The 17,289-nt window shown below is 51.3% G+C and overlaps 9 protein-coding genes across 9 annotated transcripts; 3 read left to right on the top strand and 6 right to left on the bottom strand.

The window, feature by feature from the left end:
* Positions 1-354: 354 nt before the first annotated feature.
* Positions 355-2,804, bottom strand: dppIV (prolyl dipeptidyl peptidase DppIV; the record flags this gene model as incomplete). Its single annotated transcript, XM_015550795.1, has 2 exons — positions 355-2,676; positions 2,761-2,804. Coding segments are annotated over 2 exons (2,355 nt in total), but the record flags the coding sequence as incomplete, so codon positions are not given.
* Positions 2,805-3,292: 488 nt separating this feature from the next.
* ANOM_005537 (uncharacterized protein) lies at positions 3,293-4,006 on the bottom strand (the record flags this gene model as incomplete). The annotated part of the gene is made up of 2 exons (XM_015550794.1): positions 3,293-3,888; positions 3,937-4,006. The coding sequence occupies 2 exons, from the start codon at positions 4,004-4,006 to the stop codon at positions 3,293-3,295; spliced, it is 666 nt and encodes a 221-aa protein (XP_015407096.1).
* A 1,015-nt stretch (positions 4,007-5,021) lies between these two features.
* Positions 5,022-5,684, bottom strand: ANOM_005536 (uncharacterized protein; the record flags this gene model as incomplete). The annotated part of the gene is made up of 1 exon (XM_015550793.1): positions 5,022-5,684. One exon carries the CDS (start codon positions 5,682-5,684, stop codon positions 5,022-5,024), a length of 663 nt encoding a protein of 220 aa, XP_015407095.1.
* A 1,420-nt stretch (positions 5,685-7,104) lies between these two features.
* On the bottom strand, positions 7,105-8,477 carry ANOM_005535 (questin oxidase family protein; the record flags this gene model as incomplete). Its single annotated transcript, XM_015550792.1, has 4 exons — positions 7,105-7,874; positions 7,928-8,055; positions 8,115-8,266; positions 8,313-8,477. 4 exons carry the CDS (start codon positions 8,475-8,477, stop codon positions 7,105-7,107), a joined length of 1,215 nt encoding a protein of 404 aa, XP_015407094.1.
* Positions 8,478-8,993: 516 nt separating this feature from the next.
* On the bottom strand, positions 8,994-9,674 carry ANOM_005534 (uncharacterized protein; the record flags this gene model as incomplete). Its single annotated transcript, XM_015550791.1, has 1 exon — positions 8,994-9,674. One exon carries the CDS (start codon positions 9,672-9,674, stop codon positions 8,994-8,996), a length of 681 nt encoding a protein of 226 aa, XP_015407093.1.
* Positions 9,675-10,264: 590 nt separating this feature from the next.
* Positions 10,265-10,876, top strand: ANOM_005533 (DUF1772 domain-containing protein; the record flags this gene model as incomplete). The annotated part of the gene is made up of 2 exons (XM_015550790.1): positions 10,265-10,334; positions 10,398-10,876. The coding sequence occupies 2 exons, from the start codon at positions 10,265-10,267 to the stop codon at positions 10,874-10,876; spliced, it is 549 nt and encodes a 182-aa protein (XP_015407098.1).
* Positions 10,877-11,621: 745 nt separating this feature from the next.
* ANOM_005532 (uncharacterized protein) lies at positions 11,622-12,824 on the top strand (the record flags this gene model as incomplete). The annotated part of the gene is made up of 1 exon (XM_015550789.1): positions 11,622-12,824. One exon carries the CDS (start codon positions 11,622-11,624, stop codon positions 12,822-12,824), a length of 1,203 nt encoding a protein of 400 aa, XP_015407097.1.
* A 661-nt stretch (positions 12,825-13,485) lies between these two features.
* On the top strand, positions 13,486-14,383 carry ANOM_005531 (uncharacterized protein; the record flags this gene model as incomplete). Its single annotated transcript, XM_015550788.1, has 3 exons — positions 13,486-13,529; positions 13,598-14,162; positions 14,231-14,383. 3 exons carry the CDS (start codon positions 13,486-13,488, stop codon positions 14,381-14,383), a joined length of 762 nt encoding a protein of 253 aa, XP_015407108.1.
* A 34-nt stretch (positions 14,384-14,417) lies between these two features.
* Positions 14,418-16,391, bottom strand: ANOM_005530 (flavin-containing monooxygenase; the record flags this gene model as incomplete). The annotated part of the gene is made up of 2 exons (XM_015550787.1): positions 14,418-15,722; positions 15,773-16,391. 2 exons carry the CDS (start codon positions 16,389-16,391, stop codon positions 14,488-14,490), a joined length of 1,854 nt encoding a protein of 617 aa, XP_015407107.1. The 3' UTR covers positions 14,418-14,487.
* Between the last annotated feature and the right edge of the window lie 898 nt (positions 16,392-17,289).

Genomic DNA, 17,289 nt, shown 5'->3' with positions numbered 1-17,289 from the left:
TGGAGGTGCGGATCTCGCGAACGATGGTTGCGCGTTGCGGGGTGATTGTCACGGATTTGGTGGGGAGGTCTGTGATTTGGATTGTCGAGGTCGGGATCTCGGCCATTTTTTTTTGCTTTGGGGATTGTTTTGTGTTGTTTTATGTACTTGGGATGGTTTGGGTTGGGAGTGACTGGGTGGGATACGAGGTTTAAGTAGATTTGGGGCAGATCTTCAGCCTCGTGGCGCTAGTTGATGGTGGGGGCCAATGGGAGAGGGTTTAGGGATTAAAATACTCAGTGATCAATTGCTATGTATGCTATGTGTAGCCAGTCGCTCTAACATGAATCAATGAATAGGATGAAAGCGTAGTATCTACTCCTCCAAGTCCTTCTTCGTCCACTGGTGTAGCAGCACCTGCGTCTGTCGGTTCTTCTCCTGGTAGAGCTTCCGCGCCAGTTGCTTGTAGAGAAAGACGCCGCCGCCATGGTAGCTGATGCCGTGGTCCGAGTCTGTAAACCATTGGGATTGGAGCTTCTCCGGCGACACGCCGTCGCCCATGAGGAGATCCACCAGTGCAGCCGAGTTCTGGAAGTGCACGTTATCGTCGCCCGTGCCGTGCTGGATCAGGAATCCACCCTCGACGTTCTTGAACCCGTCGGTCTTGCGGACGGCGCTGGTGTTGTAGCCCGCCTCGTTGGTCGAGAGCGTCTTCATGTAGCGCTCCGTGTACATCGAGTCGTAGAAGCGCCAGTCGGAGACAGGGGCGGTGATGACTCCCAGGGTGAAAGCACCGCTGTCCTTCTCCAGAACCTTGCTGCTCAAGTAGCCGCCGAAACTCCAGCCCCAGATGCCGATGTGATCTGCATCGATCCAGGGGATGTTCGCGGCCTGTTGCGCCGCGTAGATCTGGTCTTCTGCTTCGAGGAGCCCGAGCTGGCCGGTCACGGCGGAGCGGAACTTGCGACCCTTGAACCCTGTGCCGCGGTTGTCGACGGTCCAGGTGACGTATTCGAGCTCGCTGTCGGAGGCCACGTAGGCCTTGAAGTTCAGGGCTTGCCATCTCTTGGCCACTTCTTGGGCGCCGGGGCCGCCGTATGGGGTGAAGAGAATGGGGTACTTCTTATCGGGGGAGAACCCGGGGGGTAAGCGCTGCATGACGTTGAGGGTTTCTCCGGAGGGGAGGGGCAGTTCGAAGTAGGTGATGTTGGGCAAGGCGTAGTCTTTGATTTGCTCAAGGACTTTGGCGTTGTCGGTGATGGTGCGGAGTGGTTTGGTACTGTTGGTCGAGTAGAGTTCCTGGTAGGGTACGTCTGGGCCTCCGTATGTGAGGATGTAGTAGCCCGAGTTCGCGGAGAAGGAAGCAGACCAGTACGCGGCGACGGTGTCGTCAACTAGCGCGGTGACCTCAAACGTGGAATAGGAGACGGAGTAGAGATGGCGCTCGGTGCTGTGATGTTGAGTCGACTGGTAGTACACCAATTGGCGCTCCTGGTCAATACTCAGGATCGACGTGACCTCCCATTCGCCTTTGGTCAATGGGATAGGTTTGCCGCCCGCAACGGGGAAGAGATAGAGATGCGCCCATCCCGAATGGTCGGAGATGTCAATGTAGTAGGTCGCCTTGCTGGACGCCTTGCTGGACGACTTGATAGAGCCGATATACTTTATTGAAAGGAGGTTATCGAGCCATCCATCTGTTCCATCCCGGTCGCTGATGACGGTAGCCTTGTTCGAGGCAGTATCGACTGCGACGACCTTCTGCTGGTCCTGGACACGGTTGAACGCCTTAGCTGCAACGGTGGTGTGGGTATCAGTGAGCCAGGCAACCTCGCCAATGATCAAGTCCGTTGGCTCAAACGCGTCGATCGGCGCCTGCTTCACCTCCTTGCTAGCGATGTTGAGAAGACTCAACGTCACGGTCGGATTCGTCTGCGACACCTTGGGGTATCGTATCTTCAGCTCCCGCGGATATGCCGGAGCCAGTGGTTGGTTATCCATATAATACTGCACAGTATAGGTCGGAACACCAGTCTCGTTGAAGCTCAAGTACGCCAGATATTCACCGTCCGGCGAGAACCACAACGCGTAGCGATCGCCCAGGATCTCCTCTTCATAGATCCAGTCTGGCACGCCATGGAACATATCGGGGCCACCATCGTCGGTGATCCGCGTAACAGTGCCATTGTCCCAGACATAAAGGTCATTGTCGCGAACAAAGGCGATGGTATTGCCCGCCGGGCTCCACTGCGCATATTGAATATCACCTTCCTGATCGGGCACCAGGGGCACGGACTTCAGCGACTCCACGTCCTGGACGTAGTAATCGGCAAAGAACGAATGCCGGTACTGCTTGGTGTGGTTGGACGCCCACAGCACCGACGACAAGTCTGGATGGATCCAGTAGTCGAATGCTTCCTTCCCGGTTGGAATCTTGTCCGCAGGGATGAGCGTGCGCGACTGGTTGGTGACGATGTTCTCGATGGTAAGACTACCGTCTTCCGCCGCGTACACGTAGGAACCATCCTCCGCGCCCGAGAGCCATTGCACCGAGCGCGAGGTAGGCGTGATTGCTTGCTTGATTACGGTCTCATTGAAGGTGAGACGTTTACTGCCGTCTCCGGTGGGCGCGTGTGGTTTCCGAGGCACATCTAGGGCCTGGGCCGCGCCGACCAGGAGCAGCAGAAGCTTGGAGTACTGGATTTTGAAGAGTTAATTATAACGGATTCAATGCTTGATTGTATTTAATCCACAATGATTTGTCAATAGGAATTAACGTACCTTCATGGTGGACAAAAATCCCGAGCTCAGCAGGAATCAAGGGATGGCTGGTGAAGCGGAAATCCCGACGCTGTTTAAATAGGCGCATTTTGACTTGTTTTCCCCCGCAGAAATCGCGTCTTATCAGTCAGCCCTCGTCCTGCATTAGCTCCATCACCACCACCTTCACTTTCCCTACCCTGCCAAGATCCTCATTAAAAACCGCTGATAGCCGTTGGACAAGCCGCAGGTTCATTGGTAGCAAAGCTTCTAGCGGTGTAACCCAAGACTCTCACATAATTTAAGACGATTCTAGGCTGGCCGAGATAAAACATGACCATTGCAACATAGAACCTGCCGATGATGCTATTGGGGGATTGTCCCGTGTCTAACCATTCGAAGCTGGACAGTCGCGAGAGGTGAAAAATGATCTACAACAAGTGTATAAACAGGACGATTTAAACATGCTTGAATATATCGTACATACAGGATCATTGCTAGCTTCAATCGCACGAACAATGACGCCGTGAGGAACCAACACACCTCTTTGTTGCTATTTACCAATGACCACCAAGGGTGCAGGTTGGGTAACCTCGCCTTTATGCAGTAAAGCCCTTGCTACGGCCGGATCCGTGTCCATGACCGGGTGTCTTGTTATGAGGCCATCGCGCTTGGCCGAGCCATCCTTCTTGTCCTCACCATCCTTCTTTCCTTGACCATCCTTCTTGTCCTGGCCGTCCTTCTTGTCCTGGCCGTCCTTCTTGTCCTGGCCGCCCTTCTTGTCCTGGCCATCCTGCTTGCCCTTGGACTCATCGTCGTGGTCAGGGCGCTCGTCGCGGGCCCCAAGACCACCAAGACCTCCAACAACAGGAAGGCCGTTTGTTGGGCTGCCGCCGGTGAGTTCGCCAGTAGGAAGCTTGTCGGTGGGGAGCTCGGTAGGAAGCTTGCCAGTAGGAAGCTTGTCGGTAGGGAGCTTATCGGTAGGGTTCTCGGAGACTGCTCCGTCTACCGGGCCTTCACGACGCCCGAGACTTCCAACAAGAGGAAGTCCCTTAGTAAGGCCACCCAATGGGCTACTACTGGCGCCCTGGGCACCATTGCCCTGGCCAGAGGTTGGAGGGTCGCGGGCGAGTATTCCGCCAGCGGGACCTACTAATCATCAGTTAAGCTTCCTACAATTTTGCTCGAGAGACAAACCGTTGCGAGCTGGAGCCGCGGCGACGAGTCCAGTAACGCTCAGAAGAGAAAGGATGGTAGCGGCCTTCATTTTGGTAGTGCGTAGAAAAAGAATGACTGATTTTAAATGGGAGGCTGAGTTGATAGGATTGTGATGATGGGAGACACAAGAACCACCGGTCGCAAGGCCTGCTTTATACTCTCTGTTCAGAGAATCCAGGAGGTCTGTTACTTTGCTGCTGCTGCTGCATCACAACCGAGTGGTTGCCAATTGATCTCCCTTAGTTACGTGTGCACCATTCAGCGTGTCTCAGAGCTGATCATCAAGCAGACAGACAATCATCGCCATGACGAGATAGATGTCGCCATCCCATCTACCCTGGCAAAGGTCCATCTGTTCACCTTATTGGCAGAAGCCAACATATTGCGACAGCAGCTATCGAAACTAGGGCCGAAAGTGCTGCAAGGCGGATGAAGATCGCGATGTGTAAGAACACACTTGACACCATTGAACTCAGGGCGCGTAGATCAACGTTTAATGGCGGGCAATTAAGCTACAAGCCCCATTGCCTGAGCGTTCAGGAACCACAGTTCCGGGACATGATCGGCCAATTATTGGCAGATACACCGATTCCGTAAAATTAGGAACTCCATGTGTTTTCTGACCCCTTGAACTTGACGCAAGGGATGCGCTGATCATCCTCGGTTGCCTTCTCCATAGTGATCATCGAACAATGACCGCGTATACACTCCGAATAGACGAGGCATGTTTCAGGACTTGCGATCGGTACTGGCGCACCAGGGGTTCATGGGGATGACGCTGCAGACGAGGCTTGTTTGGTCTTTAGATTGCGCCATCGCTTACCCCGACGGCAACATCCACGCACTGTCAGTCCTGGTCAGGGTTGTAGGTGGTTCATGTACGCGTTGCTCATTAGATCTACCACAGCATATGCCATATGTGTATATACATAGAAAAAAACAAAAAACAAGAGCACAACACACCACGCTCCATATGTACAGAGCCCCCCCTTCGAAAAGTATCGACAAACCCCTCACCACACTCCGACGTCACCAGCTGACGAAGTGTACCACATTAACCACGTCTACTTCCGCAAGGGCTTTCTCAAAAAGTCCGCCCAGATGATTGCATCCTCCCCGTCCAGCAGGGGCTCGTGATACCTCGGCTCCGACTTCCAGTGCACATAACCCCGTCTCTCATACCACTCCACCGTACAAACGGCAGGCCGGACTCGGTCCAGCTTGTTCCAGAAATGACTCTCCTCGTAGAAATACCGCTTGCTGAGCCCGTTCAGTGTGAGGTATTTACAGTCCGGGCTGCCATACGGTTCCTGGCTCGCCATCGCTTCCACTATATCCATGGCTTTGCGCCCGAGACCACCGCGGTGTGTCGGGTCGATGAAGAAGGTCTGGATGGTGAGGGTGGAGCGATCGGCCGTGGCGAGCTCGGGGTCGGGGGGACTGGCGTAGGAGTCGAGAGAGATGTGGCCGGCGCGGATGCGAGGCGCATCGGGCTCGGTGGAGTGTGAAGGGACGGTGATCCAGAAGAAGGATTTGAGATTCGCGTCTTGTTTGTCGCGCCAGGCGATGAGGTTGGCGTCTTCATAGTCCCAGCCGCATTTTTTGCGCTGTTGCTTCAGTTCGGCGAACTCCGCCGAGTCGTGGAGGTTGATCGGGATGAGCGTGCATGGCTCTTCTGCGGTGGATGTGATGGTGGTGGTTGTGGTTGTTGTGGTTGTTGTGGTCATGGTGGGATTTTTAGGGGTTGTGCGGTTGAAACTCGATATCGAGGGAAACGCACACCAATGTAGGTATCAGAAGATATATAGAGAGGGGTATCGGTATCTCAGAGTTATCTCGGGGTTTTACAAATCTGACAGTTCATCATTTTGACTCATTCTGAACAATTTTTCATTAGTAAATAGATCTTTCTCGGTCCAATGGGAATGCTTTCCTGGTGTTAAGGTTTTATCTTATCGCCCGTCGCGTGGCGATTATATCCGAGCTGTTATATCCGACGCCATACAATAGAAAGGATTGAATTCCTACTAAAAAGGATATATCCAACAGAGTTCGAAATGTTAAACAAGACAACGAAACGACAGAAGATTGAGACTCGAGAGCAGCGCTAGAACTATGTCCGACAGCAGACCACTCAGAGCAATGATTTGACAAAATTTGGTGATTTTAACAGGCGGTATCTCTTTGCCTGTGAGAATTAAACTCCTGATTTCTTATTCCAGGGTACTGAGTAGAACTCAGCTTAAAGAATACGGGCACTCTGGAGAACATTATCGTCGATGTTGTATGTTTGGTAGGCGTTGGTGTAGCAGTTAAGTTAGTATAGGCGTTAGTTATGGTGGGGCTATTCCTGCCAGGTGGCCCTTGGTATGGTCTATCATGGGCTACATTGGTACTGTATGTGCTATAGCCATTGTTCTAGAAATCCCAAATAGTGCGATGACAGGAGTTCTGGAGAGGAGGGTTAGTTAAGTCATGTTCGTGAATACTGGGGATTGGGAAGGAGGAAAGAAAGAAGTACCAATTCACACTTTCAAAGTTTACTTTCTGCTGACATGCTTTGAGAGATGACATAACTGAGCTATGGCATAATTGAGCATTGATGATTTGAACCGACTGATGACTGTACCGTATACCCTGTCCTTGGTGCATAGATAATCGGCCACCGAACGGTAACGTGATATCACATATCCGTTGGCTTCTCAATGATTAGTAGACTACACACCATGCTGATGTTGTATGGAAGATCATGAGCTCCTCGATACAGGATCTTTGGCCATGAGTTGACGATCTGTTAGTAGTGATAGGAGGTCAAAGATCAGTTTCTGTCTTAATAATATCCACTACCTGCGTTGAGCTCTGTTAGCTTACGTATCCTTACCTGATTAATGATTCTTCTGCCTTGACTAGTAGAAATCTCTGACAATGATCATCGATTCATATATACGCTGTATAAGATATTCATCAAATGGGTTAGTGACAGTTGTCAAGCTACTACATGAGAAACAGCGATGTTAGCATACTTAGAGTCCTTTCTTAACCCTGCTTCTCTCATCCACTCCTAGGAAACTCCCCAAATGCTGGATAGCGGATTGTATCATGAAAGGCACATCCTAGTAGTTGACAACCCGCTAATCCTGTCATTCCTCAACCACAATACCCTCCACCCCCAGCCCCAAAGCCAGTCCAGCCTCGAAACCCCTCCACAAAACTCACCGCAGCCCTCAAGCACCACCCATCCGTCTCATTCTTCCACTCCTCCAACATCCTCAACGCCCTCACAACCTTAATTACGTGCACGTCCTCCCCAAACCCCTCCTCCAAACACCTCTCATAAACCCACCCCCAATCCCTTCCCCGTAGCTCAACCTCTCTCACGTCTCCCCCATCCCCAATCTCAGGCCTCAACTGCGCAACATAAAGATAAAGCACGAACAACCAAAACTGCCTCACCACTCCCAGCCTGTAACTCCCCGGAAACGAAGGCAAAAGCACCCTCAAAGCATGCCCGACGGTCAACAAATGCGCTAGAAGGAAGTCATACTCATCGTCTTCATTCCGAGACTCAATGAAAAGTAGTCCCGCAACATCGACCACATCCCTGAACTGTTCTACAGGGTCGACGATATCCCACGCATTCCAGTGTTCGAGGAGGGCGTGCTCTGCATGCGCGAAGGTAATTGAGACGTTGATGTAGCCTGGGATGGAGAAGAGGTTGGAGAAGCGGGCATCGGTGTGCACACGGCGGAGGATTTCCTCTGCAGAAGTTGTTTTGTAGGTTGATGTGTCTGGGTATGGGGTGTCGAGGTAGACGTGGATCGGGTCTCGGTCTGTGCAGCCGAGACTCAGCGCTTCGGCTGCGATTTGGGGGTTGGAGAATTCATAGCCGTAGGCGAGGTGGATTAATGGGTGGCCGACTGTACAATGCTTAGCTTGTGGTTTGGCGAGATGGGGGGTGAGGAGGGCTTACGGCCGCCGACGAAGCCGTTGATTAGGGGTTGGGGTGAGCTGAAGAGGTATTCATTCACGACACTTCTCCAATCGTTTTGGGCGTTGGCTAGTTCCTGGTCAAAGAAGGTGGTGTATGCGGCTGTGTATCTTGTTCCAAATGTTAGTTCTAGTTTTTGGTAGGTGATGGAATGTAGGCAGGTGTGTACTTCTTTTTTCCCAGGAACTGTCTCCAGTTGTCCTGTGTGATCCCGGTGCGGATATGTATGTCGTTGAGGCTTTTGAGCGGAGAACAGTCGTTGTGGTACATCTTGACCAGTTTCTCGGAGGGGTATCCTAGTAGATAGGCTGATCCCAGCATCTATACCCCGGTTAGAGGTGTTTTAGTTCCGTTGAAGATGACTTACATGGGGCACATGGTTATGGAAGATGAGTCGTGGTTCAGACAAAACTGCATGATCCTGGTGATTTCTCTGCATAAGCGAATACACGGTTTTGGAACGCTCATCTGGGAGAGACTGTAGATCAACTGAAGAGACGGAAGGCAAATCGAACTCTTGTTTACAAGTCATGGTTTTTTTTAAAAAAAAAACACTGCTTTGGATTTAGATAAACTACGGTGGAAAATATGGAGCTAGACTTGATATAAACTCAGAATAGCGGCTATTTTATACTATATCCCCTCGCGTATCGGCTTTTGGAAGCTCCGCTGGCTCCGACATGGGGGGCTGTTGACTTCAAGCCCTGGTCCGAGGAATCGTCTCTCTGTTTCACAGGTAGTAAGTGAATGCACTAAGCATGGTTCAAGGTTGTAGACAAGCAACCCCACTTCACAAGTGATGTTTAGGTGTTAATACGTGGCCAAACACAAGGTTCAATTCAACTACCTAGTCCCGAATTGCTCTGTCATCACCGCTACTAATTATATCTGCAGATGGTGGCCTAATACTATGCCTTAAACAGCATCCCCCATACCTTCTCCTCAACCGCAAGATACCAGGGAATGTAGTGAGCCAGAGTCCCCCGTAGAATTCTTCGTGTAAGCTCCGGTGCATGTCGAAGTTGATCTTTCGAAGCACTCGAGATAATTACAGCACTAGAGTTTCTGTACCCATCAGAAATCGCAATTTCCACGAAGCTGCCGCCAGATCTGCATAAGACACAGTCAAAGAGCCCTTCTCCGTACTGATAAGATGCCCGGATGGTCCCTCCTCAATCAGGGCTGGGGGCTGTACAAGACACAGCCGTAAAAGCTGTGGATGGGCTTCATAGACAGCTTGTGCTTCGCGAAGGTCGTTATACGCATAACAAAATGCGTTGCTAACTACCCAGTGCACCAGTCGTGGACGGGCGGCAGCGACTGCAGGATTCAATGTATCTGATGAAAGAAGTATCAGGCGAGGCTGACGCCAGTTGGAGCTATCCTCTTGACTCAAAACTTGCAGCGCGGAGACCGTGGTGTTTGCTGCATCTTGTAGTAACCGTAGCCCGGCGATATTCTCGTTCTCGCCAAGAGCGGAAATGATGATGTCTGCCCCTGACAAGCATTGTCGCCAAAGTTCAACGTCGGTGATAGATCCTTCAAATATTCTCACCCCTGGATAAGCTTCTATGCCCGGGAAGAACGACAAAAGTTTTGCTCGCGACCGGACATAGACATGCAGAGCCCAGTCGCGATAGTTCTCCGTAAGAAGTATTTGCAGTATACCTCGTCCGGTGCGACCGGTAGCGCCTAACAGACATATTTGACCTGGCCTCATCTGAGTCATACTAGCCCAACTTGAGAACGTAAAGACGAAGAATGGACCAAAGAGGCATCAGGGATCACTAATAAATCCATCCCAGTTATAGAACACTTCATCAACTCGGGCATCGCTGCTAAACCACGCCGACCCGACATGGTTGGTATCGTTCACTTAGCTACCTCAGGAAGTGATTGGCAAGTGGTTGTCACTAAGAGTTCGAAACTGCACCCTTGAGTCGGTCATCATTCTAATTGACAAGGATATCGTGCGCAAAGCCCGATTGAATGTTCCAAAAGCCGACAAAAGCCGAGCCGACCCACCAAAGGATCTAGGCTTGTCGAATCAAACCAAATTGCGTAAGGTTGGTGGATGTTCCCTGGAACGCTCAGAGAACAACAAACGTTCCTGATGAAGGTTACCTTGCTGCGTAGCAATGTCGTCATGGATCTTCGAGGCGCAAACTGAAAGGGATGGAATCATATGATATATGCCAATTAGTCACGGTTAGCCACTGACCAACATGCTTGAAGCTATAAAGCCATTGCCGGCCCCATCCAGAACGACCCCATTCCAATTGGAAGTCTATTCACCCACAACCTGACATACCTAACATTATGAGCACCCATCCAACTGCGTTTTACGCCGCCCAAGTGGTGGGCTTGACTGGCGCCGCCTGGCTTTCCGGTAAATTCTTCCACGCATTGTCAAGTGGAATTCAGTGAATAACCAATCTAATAACCGTCAAAGGCAAAATCATCTCATTGAGCACAGTCACTGTGCCTGCACTGATACAGGCGACACGCGAAGATAGATTACCGCTCGATGCTGCTGTCAAATTATGGCGCAAGCTTTATAACAGAGGCAAAAGCCAAGCTCCTCCTATCGCCGCTGTCACCTCCACAGCGTTTCTTTATTGTGCCTGGGCCGTTCGCACTAGCACGACGCTAGCCCCCTTGACCCCGACTCACAGCTCTTCTTTGTACTGTGTGGCAGCGGCCTTGACGTTGGGGATCGTACCCTACACCTTTGGTATGATGCTGGGTACCAACAACAAGTTGATGGATCTAGCCACCTCGAATCGGGTGGTCGACGAGAAGTCGAGCGTGGAAGTTGAGTCATTGTTGTCCCGGTGGCTGAAGCTCAATGCCGGTCGGGGATTGTTACCGTTGGTAGGAGGCCTTGTTGCTCTTACTGCAGCTATTCCTTGGCCCCTGGAGATGATTTAATACCGGGCCATTGCTTTGTATTTGTGCTTCTTGCGGAAATTCAATACGATCGCAGAATTGGTGTCGGTGGGATTCTTGGCGTTGGTTGCATCCTTGGTTGTTTCATTAGACCAATTGAAGATCAGTTCAAATTAACAATTAATTCAATGCTACATACTCATTAACTCTTCTTTACTAGGATGTAGTGAGATTGTATCGTACGTACTATCAAGTCGACCCTTGAGCAGAGAGTACAAGATCTTCGGGTAGTGGATCTCTGTATCAAGGGATTCAGGTACCGACTCGGAATGAAATACCGTCGCTCTCGAAGAATGTTCGTCTTGAACCAACACCGGAAGTTGATGTCAACGTGATGTGCAACGAGTGAGTCACATGGAGCAAACAATGCAAATCGCGTTGGATTAAAACGCGGCTGACAACGCCCGTCGACTAAGCCCTGCGACAATCTTGTCGATCGTGTCAGCAACGAAACTAAGGAGGCAATCTGATTGCTGTGTCTCATCTGATAACTCTATTGGCCTCTCAGGAACTTGCAAGAATATGGTGAGTTGAGGACGATGGTGAATCTTACCCCAGATATCAATATCGGATGTTTGCAACTGGAGAAGTATTATGTCTTGGAATCAAGTACTAACCTATATAGCGGCCCCTGTTCCGCATCTGCACTCAACTAAAGACGTTGGGTACACCCAGAACATGCCTCCCATCAATACTTCCTCGCGCTAGTGTGTATTCAAAAGGCAGAATGGCCTCGACAGACACCCAGCTAAGCCTGAAACCACATCATCACGTAGTCAAGATCGAGGGCGCCAGCGAAGACAGTAAAAACCACGGCGAAGATCTCATCGCCCAGCTGAAATCCATACCATCTGATATAACAGCACTCCGAATCGAGGAGGAAACCCCATCAGACAAGGAATGGGCCATTCTCGGCTCGCACTTCACTAACATCCAGTCCTTGGAATTGGAGAGCGGATATAACGAGGAACTCAATGACAAAGAATTACCCCTACATTGGCCCCTGAAGCGGTGCAAAATTCTGAGTGCCTGCGGGGAAGTCACTCAGACTCCGCACATACGGCAGGGCCGTATGAGCCATCTCATCTTGTTTCTTACCTCCGGTCTCCGCTTCGAAGGGCCCACATCGAAAGAGTTGAGCAAAGCACATTCCCAAGCGATTGCCCGGGGTGAAGAGAAAGCCCATTGCATCACTGTGAGAGAGGGCACTCCTGAGGAAAAGAAGATCGAAGTCACATGGATCCCGGAGCTGGCCGGCAAATGGATGAATAACAAGTACAAGGGTAAAGAGGAGCTCCAGTTAGAAGAAGATAACCGCCCGCCACCGACGATCAACCTACGCACACTAGAGATTCTAGAAAATGACGCCATCGACACCTTCTGCCGAATGGCCCTCGCATTACCTCATCTCATCGAGAACTTGACGACATTAAACCTCCGTTCAACACACTGTTTGGACTTCCAATTCCTGCATGAAAGCATGATCCAGCAGCTTCTGCCACAGCTTTCTGGACTGGAGACGCTAAAGTTATCCATCGGCGAGGTATTCACAGACGAGTCCCGTCTACCTACATTATACAAATGGCTGCCGCCGAACATATCGACCCTCCGATTCCGAGGCCCAGCATCTCTGACTAAATCTACAGAGTGGAACAACTGGGTCCAGGCCTTCGCCGAGCGCGATTTTCTCCCCAATCTCAAGCAACTCTCCTTCGTCCTCGACCTCGAATACGAATCAAGCGATAGCTCGTTTGGTCGCCTCAAAAAATTGAAAGAAATCCCCGAGCACACCCTCCACGAAGCCCGTGCAGCATGCGAGCCCCTCTACGAAGCCGCACGAAGCCGCGGAATCGTCATCGAACGACTCTACGACGAATGGTCAGACGAATGTGAGATCCTGAGACAAGTGGATGATCGGTGGCTATGTTGACCTCCTCCACCCAACAAAGCCCCTGTAACAACAGAAACTAGTAACCATTGATACCCCCCTGCTCAATATCACTATCATGTAGAACAGAATGAAAAATTAAACTAAAAAAAATGGAACTCCATTCTCTCGCATGATCTCCCCACCCGTGACATACATATTGCATTCCCGTTCTAGAAACCAGCTCGTAGTCGTGTTCGAACATCGTCGTATCCGCATAATCTGCCGAACCGAGTATAACCTTGTCGGGGCCAAACGCAAAGTCAGCCCAGTGGATCTCCGCCAAGACAACAAAGGCTCGAAATAACTTAAGCTTGGGCGGGACTAGGCAGACAGAATTCCCACTCACACGAATCAAATGCTGCCTCGGGCGCGGTCTGACGGTGGATACGAATACGAGGGTCCGGTTTTTGCATGGCGAACCCTACATCAGGTATATAAGAGGAGTGAGATCCTAGAAGGGATTATAGTACTACTTAAATTTCCACCTTATCTTTATTCTGCCTGGTGTTAGAATCCTTCTTCCTATACAGAGATACATATGCAGTCCAAACAGAACAGCCAATCTTACATGATTGAGTGAGTGATTTAACGACGCATTAAAAAAAGATGAGCGACACGGAAAGTACACAGACGTATGTACTCCACATTCCCCAGCCCTACCATGTCTTCTATCTATACTACTAGCACCAACGGTGGCTACACTAGGTACCTACTAGTATACAGACTACAATCTCACATACATCCCAATAACACCAACACTAACAATATTCCAGTACATCAACCTCCACAACATCCAGAACCTCAACCACCCACACAACAACCTCCACAAAACCCCCACAACCACACACCCAAACCTTCCCTCTCGCCCACCCCCCACCGCCCAAACACACTCTCCGTCTCACCCCCCACTTCACACTCCAAATCCAACAACTCACGCCCGCCTCCCGCCGCCCGATCCCCATCCTCGAGGTCTACCAACCCACCCGCTTCGGCAAGACTCTCGGCGATGCGCCCCGCAAGCTGACCGCGCGGGATATGTACATCGTGCAGAGCGATGGGTATGCACATCTACCGGAGGAAGATCAGAGCCAGGGTGCCGTTGTGGGGGTGATTTATATGCCGGCGAAGGAGGAGAATAGGAAGATGGCGTTTCCGGGCGGTGGGGTGTGGTTTCCAGTTGGGGAGGGGTGGGAGGTTAGTGTGACGGCCAGGGGAGGGTATCGGTTTGTATTTAAGGGGAGGGCGGATGGGGTGAGTCGAGTGGTGGAGTGGGAGAAGAGGGTGGCGAAGGGGAGGTCGTCGTCGTCGGCGTCGGAGGGGAGTGAGATGAAAAGGGATGTGAGGTTCACGCTGAATATTGCGGAGTCGGGGCTGAGGCGCCGTGGTTGGCGACGTTGACGAAGCAGGGGCTCAAGGTTGGGGGGTGGGATCGGGCACAGAGAGAGTATCTGGCTTCGTCGTTACGAAGTGGGAATGAAGTGGAGGAAGATGCGGCGCTGTTTACCTCCATCTTGACGATGGGGGTCTACGTGGCGGCGCAAGAGGGTTGGTTGAGTTAATATCTCTTAACGAGGTTGTATGGTCATTTGTTTTATTGTTTCCTTTCTGATTTCTTTCTACCGGCTTAAGAATGTATAGCAAGCTTGATACCCCCCGGTTACAATTAGTGATTGAGACCCAGTTCCACGCCCTTGATCTGCAATGCCAATAGTCGCGAGTAGTACCGACACAGCGCCAGGTTGCCGCCCATAAACCAGAAGCCAGGGTGTCCGCTGCGCTGCCAGATCGTGCGCATCTCGCCTTCTTCATTGTATCCCCAGACGCTCTGGATGCGATCCGCCACCTCGTCGCCGAAGATGATGCGCGCCTGTGTTCTCATGTTCTGGTAGCCCGTCGCGAAAATGATCTCGTCGGCCTCCAGCTCGGAGCCGTCCGCGAAGCGTAATCCCTGCGGAATGACCTCTGCGATCTCTTGACCCTGCTTCACCTTGATCTTGCCGTCGGCAATGAGCTTGCTTGCTCCCACGTCGATGTAGTAACCGCCACCGCGCTGGAGGTATTTGATCAGCAGGCCCGCATCGTTCGGCCCACGGTCTACTTTGAAGCCCGCTTTCTCTAGTCCGTCCAGAATCGCCTTGTCGTTCTGATTTTGGACCGTCGTGATTTTCTTCTGCTGCGCCTTGAACAGTTCCGACGGAATGCTCCACAGGAACAAGTCGGCATCTTCAACCGGGGGGGCACTTTCCTCGTACAGGCCCTTCAGCCCAATCTTGGTGATGGATTCGGAAGAGATGACACATGTCGAACTGCGCTGGACCATAGTCACGTCGTATCCCTTCTCAAAGTAGTCATGTGCAATATCATGACCCGAGTTACAGGATCCAACCACAACCGCCTTCTTACCTTTGCTGTTGGGGTCCGCACCGGGGAACTCGGAGCTGTGGCAGATGCGCTTCCCCTGGAAAGTCTCAACGCCCTTGAATTCAGGCAGGTTTTTCTTACCCGAGTGACCAGTTGCCTGGATGACGTGACGGGGGTTGAAGGTACGAGTCTCGACTGTGCCGTCTTCCTTCTGTCGTTGGAGCTCAATGGTCCAGACATTGTTTGCGTCGCTCCAAGACGAAGATTGGAGCTTGGTTTTAGTCCACACGTTCAGCTCAAGAAGCTTGGCGTAGCATTCAAAGAACTCTGCGAGTTTGTCCTTGGGCGTGAAGATGGGCCAGTTTGCCGGGAACTGAAGGTAGGGCAAGTGGTCGAACCAGACGGGGTCGTGTAGAACCAGCTGGTGATACCGCCTACGCCAGTTATCTCCGATGCGATCTTCTTCATCAATGATCAGTGCATCGATATCGAGCATTTTCAGACGGGCGGCGATTGTCAGTCCAGCTTGGCCCGCACCTGGTAAAGTTAGCTTTTCTAGTGAAAGAGAAAAGGAACAGTGTACATACCAACGATTAATACTGTCGGGCTCTTCCCTTCATAGTTGAAATCGGCGGTTCGTCTATCCTGCCAATTCCGTCTATCATGATGCTCGCCATGCGATACGCCCACCGGCCGGTGATGGTTAATCTTCTCCTCACTTCCCTTGACCTCCAACAGGGATGTGAAGAATGTGAAAATCTTCCACTCGCCATCCTTCTCGGCCAGCCGGACAACCCCTTTTCCACTCCCCGCGTCGGTAGTGACCTTAATGAAAAACTGAATTCCAGTTACATCTCCAAAGGCATCGATAGGGAAGATCGCCGGTGCACGGAAGGCGGACGAGCGGTCAATTTCTACTTGTAGCAAACGAGGGTTTTCCTGGAGGAACTTGGTGATATTCTCTTGGCCCTTGATGGTGCGGAAGTCCCATGTTAGGACGAGATGGTCTCGCCAGTAGCCATCTTCAAGAAACAGTTTGGAGATCTCCTGAGGTTGCTTCAGTCCCAGCGCCGTGTTCAGCTGTCGTATCACCTCCGACGCGATCTTGTCTGCGTCAATACCAGTTGACAAGCATGTTGCGGGAAACGTCCCTACGGGGACATTGGAGGAGCCTGGCTCGACTCTGTCTTTTGAAGCGAGGGCCATCGCGTGGTTTTCTGGTCTGGTAGAGAAGAAGAATAGGTAACGCAACTATAAGTGCGGGGAGTTAAAGAATTGCGAGGGCGGGGTAACAAAAGAGAGCACGGGGTCTGGACTCTGGTCACTCTCCTCTTCTTTATACTCTCATCACCCCACTTTACGAACAACGCGTATTCGGAGCTGCAGCTACATGCTGTAGTAACTGCGTGGGGCGTTCTTCAGTCACTCGTTGCCTTCGAAATGCTGTCAAGCCACAATGTCTCAGACCATTCTCTGCTACCAGAAATTAGGTAGACTCCCTCGGGCTAGATTCCAATAGCTACCCACGTACCCCTCAGTCACATCTGCACCATTGAGTTGTCGAGCAACTAGCGCTGAACCCTTACTATAAGAGGCAACGATGGGCCCAGACGCACAATTATGGGGTCCCATTACAGGGATTCCTTGCAGAAGATGCGTCTCGGACATCGGAGAATGGCTCCTACTGGCACATTTGACTACCATGTGACTGGCTGCTCCAATAGAGTCGGGAGCACACCGAGTTCGGGCCATGAGGGTGATGCTGCGGTGCTGTGGTATCCCGATATCCTGCATGAACGGCCCCGCAACGTCCAACGCTCCTGTTGACCAAGCAACGACACCAAAAAGTGCAAAAAGAAACTCATGAGATGCTCCCACGCGGATTTGAACCGCGGACCTCATGATTACTAGTCATGCGCTCTACCAACTGAGCCATAGAAGCTGATTGGATGTGCTGCTTTGCAGTTTAATGCTATATAAACTTTTGACCAAGTGAGCTCAGAGCTGATGGATTTGGACTAGATGGAGACTACTAGTATCCTACGCATCTTCTACATCCATTGAGTGACCTACCGAACGGTTATCCCAATTGCCACGTCCGGGG

The sequence above is a fragment of the Aspergillus nomiae genome (genome assembly GCF_001204775.2).
Source record: "Aspergillus nomiae NRRL 13137 chromosome Unknown contig00125, whole genome shotgun sequence".
NCBI lineage: Eukaryota > Fungi > Ascomycota > Eurotiomycetes > Eurotiales > Aspergillaceae > Aspergillus > Aspergillus nomiae.
Note: the sequence above shows the minus strand (reverse complement) of the source record. Positions and strands in the feature narration are given on the sequence as shown.